General features: G+C 35.7%; 1 protein-coding gene across 1 annotated transcript in view; it reads right to left on the bottom strand.

Moving 5' to 3' along the window:
- Positions 1–5,316, bottom strand: part of LYST (lysosomal trafficking regulator) — a 62,666-nt gene that overhangs the window by 25,179 nt on the left and 32,171 nt on the right. The window contains exons 23-27 of the mRNA XM_031058776.1: positions 4,407–5,049; positions 3,788–3,965; positions 2,741–2,910; positions 1,146–1,376; positions 80–246 (exon numbers count right to left, since the gene is read on the bottom strand). Coding sequence (XP_030914636.1) covers positions 80–246; positions 1,146–1,376; positions 2,741–2,910; positions 3,788–3,965; positions 4,407–5,049 — 1,389 coding nt within the window. The remainder of the gene's footprint in view (positions 1–79; positions 247–1,145; positions 1,377–2,740; positions 2,911–3,787; positions 3,966–4,406; positions 5,050–5,316) is intronic.

Here is a 5,316-nt window from a genome sequence, read left to right as displayed (position 1 = left end):
AGGAATATTTAACAGAAAACAGTGGGGAAGGGATTTACTTTTCCAGTCCCATGACCCCAAAAATTAGCAGACAACTTACTTTGCATCCTTGCATTTTTACTATTTTGGAGATGACCCAGCAGCACAATGAGGTCTTCAATAACACGAAAATATTGAGAACCTGAGGAGCTGCAGGCATGAATTGCAACTGCTACCAGCAGCTGTTGTATATCGCATGCAAGTAACTTGTAGTCATTCAAGGGAATGCTGCAAACAAAGTTGTAGTTACCAGAAACATGACAATTCTAGTAGATTGTAACCCTTAACAAGACCCATTATTATTCCCCTTGCTACTCCTGCCAACTGTACCTAATATTTTGTTGTACTTCATATTAAAGTGTCACTGCTGAAGACTAGAACATTATAACTCAAGACATTTCTTTAGTGTTAACTTTGGCAGATTGGATGCCTGCAAATTTTTGAGACATTCTAATGTAGAGTGCAGCACAGTTTTATTGGAAAAGCAATAATGTATTACTATCAGATTTTTAAGTTAAAGAACAAGTCTGAAATCCTATATTTCTCAAAAAAGTATCAGGACAATCTCATTTTGTAATCATGCTGAACAAAAACTATATTGAGGTAAAAAGGAAACCTTTCCATTTCTTCAGGATACCAACTAATGAAATAAAATAACAAAACCCTGTCTCTCCTTTGTTCCCTGTGTAACATTTTTTAAAGCACAGAATCTTTATCTCTAATAAAGTCATTGAAAAATCTCAAATATTAAATCATAGGCAGTACAGGAGAGGCTTTTCTTCAGTTTTGATATTGGCCATAGAGACAGTAGAATATACCATTTCCTGGGCCTTTATCTTACTGTTCAGGTTTATTAAGAAAAGCATTGAACATGCAGACAGTGTGACAAACTCGCATTTTAAAAGGTCTTTCACTTGAATGTTTAAGGTATGGAAAGAACATTCTATATTCCACTATTTGAACTGACTAAACATTAACTTAGAGGTATAAAGTTGAAAACCTCAAACCCAGTATTTTGTACATGCTCTCTAATAATTTCAAAAAGTAGAAAAAATGCAATACAGTAATTTCTTGCTAGCCTTAAGGTTGTGCCTAGAACATTTGATAGCAATAGAAACAATACTCACTTTGTTTCCAGTCCATTGAGAGCAGCCAGTGTATTACACAACACATAGAGCAAACCATTATCAAGCAGCAGGTCTGCAACTTTTGAGCAGGAATTTATGATTTGCAGAAGAAGACAGAAGCAGTTATGCAGCAGAACGTTATCATACAGGGAATTCTCTATTAGACCCAGAACAGGAATGACACACCATTTTCGAAAGAGTCCAACATTCTTGACATCTTCTAGATCAAATCTGTTAACAGAAATATGAGTAAATGGCATCTTAAAGAACACTGATAACAAAAACACTACAGACAACTGGAATACCAGTTATGTATCATGTGCTTGTATTTTGGCAAAGATGTCCATGGTAATTTCCTACATTTCACTGTAGTAACAATAGCTATCTACTAAAAAATCTAATAAGAGAAAAATAAACTTTTCATTTCAGCCACAAAGAAATAACTTCCCAAAAAAGTGAATCTGATGCTTTAGCTAACTACCAACTGTGTACAATACAGACTTCATGCAAATGGAGGAGTTTTTAATCAGTGTAGAAAAATGTTGCATTACCCTTCCAATGTTGCTGTTATAACTAATGTAGACACTATCAAGAGAACAGATACAGCTTGTCATCACTGTAACAGTAACAAACTGACTGGCAGCAGGTTTGATATCCCATATCCATTACTGCTGAGGTTTAATTAAGTTTGGCACCTGGCTTATAGTGATTACAGCATTCAAAGCAGTGCTTCAGACCTTGTTTTATTTATGCACTAAGAAACTACATTACTCTCATAAGGTTATCAGCCCTATAATATGACTATTATATACAATCCTAAAAACCTGCGACATTAGACATTAGAATTATCTTTCCAGCCCCATAATAAATCCTGAAGAAGTAACAGTTCTCTGCCTTGGGACAAATTAAGCAGCCATGACTAGATATTGCAGTTAAACAAAAATAGCTTTTGAGTGGTGAAGATCAGGTCAAGAGGCAAAAGTAATTTGGCTACAAATCCTGCAGAGGCAGCAATTGATAAGGAACTTTTTGCAAGATTTTTCCAATGAATATATTTACTCAGGTGATTTCTGTACAAGCATTAAGTAGTCAGATTAATTCTAAAAAATATCATTTACTTATATAGTTGTCTGCTTAAAAGTAATCTCCTTTTCTGTCAATATAAGGTGGCTCTTCAGTTCATGAAAATGGTATATCTCTGGGATTTTTCCCTAAAAGAGACAGCCATTTAAATTTGGAGCCAAGACAAGGAAGCAACTGTGGCATCAAGATTTTTCCTTAATTACCTACCAAAATCCAAGAGAAGTCTAGTGACAGAGAATGTTAAACTGATTACACAACATTTGAGTTCAAGGCCTCTGAGCACTCAGAAAATCTGAATGTTTACAAGATCCCTGCTGAGAGCCTCCCTCAGATGAAGTTGCTTACAAACAGCTTAAGGGCCACACAATAGCCCTAAGGATTTTAATACATTTCAATGTTAAACAAGCAAAACCTACCAAAATAGTCTTTAATAGTTTTTTTATGGTTGTTGACCAGCAAAGTGCACAGCTTGTAACTCACATATTGTTACAGGACTTAAAAGCATTACTTACTCTTCATCCAAGCCAACAGAGCGGCCAAAAAGCATTTCCAAAAAGCATTCTACAACTTCCTGAGTCCCCTGATGAAGATACAGCTGGTTGGCTAGCAAAGAAAAGCCACGGTTCTTTAAGAATTTTTCCTTCTGCTCCCTCCTTGCTCTGTTGAAATATGCATCCAACAACTAAAAATAAATGCATAATTATAGTGTAAGAAGAAACATTTAATATAACTGCCCTGAAGTTCTAGTGTACAGCAGAACTAGACAGACAATTTCTGTCATTGAAATTTTTTAAAATTCAAGATTGCAAACATCAATTATACCATCAATTATATATTTGATAATACATTGTTGATCTGAACACACTCACATTTTTCATTAAGTTTGGGGCAGATGAAATCAAACACAAGGGTTAGCAAATGCATACATAAATACTCAAACTTTTTATATTTGTTGAATCTTACAGTTCAGTGTGCGTGCAAATGCATGCATGACATTCATTCTCAATAAAGCCATACAGTCTTATTCTTTCTCAAATTAAAATAGAAATCTACTCAAAGTTTTTTATCTACATAATATAATCATACAGAAACACTATCCTTAATATTACAAAAATCTGTGAAAACATTTTGAAGCCTCAAGTCCCTCTTCAGTCCACAAATGTGTGGATGACTCCTCAGAATAACTCAAAGTCAACTCTTGTACAAATCAAACCAAGGTGCAAGAACTTTTACACATTGCATCATGTTTTGTGTCACTGACTCTCTGCATTGTTGCTTCCATTTACAATGGTAATGCTATCAATAAGCTCTTAAGGCCTTTGGCTTACATTAGGGACTATATTTATCTATTCAAAGAGTCTGTGTTTATGTTGCTTTATTATTTGCTTGGTTTTGGTTTTATTTTTTTTTTTAATCTGTACGGTGAAAACTTATCTTAAAACTCAAATGTAGAAAACTGACGAAAGGTCAACAAAAATATTAAAACCCCACCACATTTCCAACATGTTAACCATACTGGTTGACATCTTTTTAGGAGAAAACATTTGATATAGGCTTACTTTAATGACTCCTTGTTGTATGAGAGGAGATGGGTGGTTGACCAGAACTATAAGATAATCAGGTTGGATAAGTTTGTCCATCACATCTTCTAGCATGATATCGGGTAGGATTAGGAGAACTCCACGCAAGAGATTGTATAACCCGCAACAGATAAGCACAAGATAGTCTTCTGCACATCTGAAAACAGAGGAATATGTTTCGCCACAGCAGGAAAGATTAAAAAACGCAAAATTAAAATTCTTGAGGGACAGAAAGAGGGATCAGGTTAGAAATTTGGAAGACATCATTTCTCCAATACTCCTAGCCACCAATCTTCATTAACATTTATTTTTATATGGCAGATAGTAAAAAGGATAATCTGACCAGAACTTTCTTTTGTGAGCGGTTCCCACTTTTACTGTACATAGCAAAAATCCTGATTTTAAAAATTTGTTATGTAAATACAGCAAAAACTTAAACAACAGAACATTCTATACACTAAAAGCTTAATAAATTTGTGTATGACAGTCATTGAAAACATTCCATTAGTTTTCAGAATTTGAATTTTTACGGAATACTAATCAAGAGTAAGAACTGTGAAATTAAAGGTCATGCTAACTTATTATTTTCTGTGCTTACCTGTCATCAGGGCTTTCAGATGGCTTTGGGGTATTCTCATTAGGTGAAGAAAAAGCAAGACTGTCCCAGTCTTCAGGAAGAATATTCTTGTCAGCAAAGCTTGGCCAGCGAGCCATGGCTGATGATGCTCCAAGAACAGAGAATGCCAACCCCAACCCTGCAAAGTGACCCTGCCCCTTCTGAAATGAAGGCAGTCCTTTCAGATTGTCTGGACGCCGCAGCGATGCCTCAGCTGCACCACCAGCAGCAGCAGCTTCACCACATTTCAGGTCTGTATCAGCTTCTTTACTCTCCAATGCACTTTCAGATAACTCTACTTCTTTTGCAATATCTTCAAATGTTTCGGCAGATGTTAGCTCTGAGTCACAAACTGTTTTTGCAGACTCACAACTGCTAAGGAAGAGTTCTTCCTGTACTCTCTTAATAGTTTCAGAACTTTCTACAAAACCAGTTCTACCCTGAAGATCAACGTAGTCACGCTCACCAAGGATCTGCAGGTCATCAACACTGCTTCCCATTCTTTCAGTCAGTCTTTTTCGATGAACTTGGGGTGAGGAAGTAGGTGATGCTGGTAAGCTTTTAGAAAGCCTTCTAGGTGCCTGAGAGCTTATCTTCTGCTGTACACTAGCCTTGGAAGTGCTCCCTAGAGAAATAAGGACATCTTAAGAATTCCTTTCACACTAAAACCCAGCTTTTCTAATAACGATACACTCTTCACCTATTTAAAATTGCTGTGACCAAGGTTAATTTTATGTGCAAAACTGATTCAACGCCTAACATAGCCCAGATTTGGTTAATCAAAGTAGAGATATTAAACTATTATGCAGTAGAGATATTAAACTATTATGCTAATATTTAGCAATTCACAAATGTGAAAGAAACAAAATGCAAAATAATTTTTGCCAATCTA

Source organism: Geospiza fortis, unplaced genomic scaffold (genome assembly GCF_000277835.1).
Source record: "Geospiza fortis unplaced genomic scaffold, GeoFor_1.0 scaffold381, whole genome shotgun sequence".
NCBI classification, from domain to species: Eukaryota; Metazoa; Chordata; class Aves; order Passeriformes; family Thraupidae; genus Geospiza; species Geospiza fortis.
The sequence above is the reverse complement of the archived record's forward strand: the minus strand, read 5'-3'. Positions and strand labels throughout refer to the sequence as shown.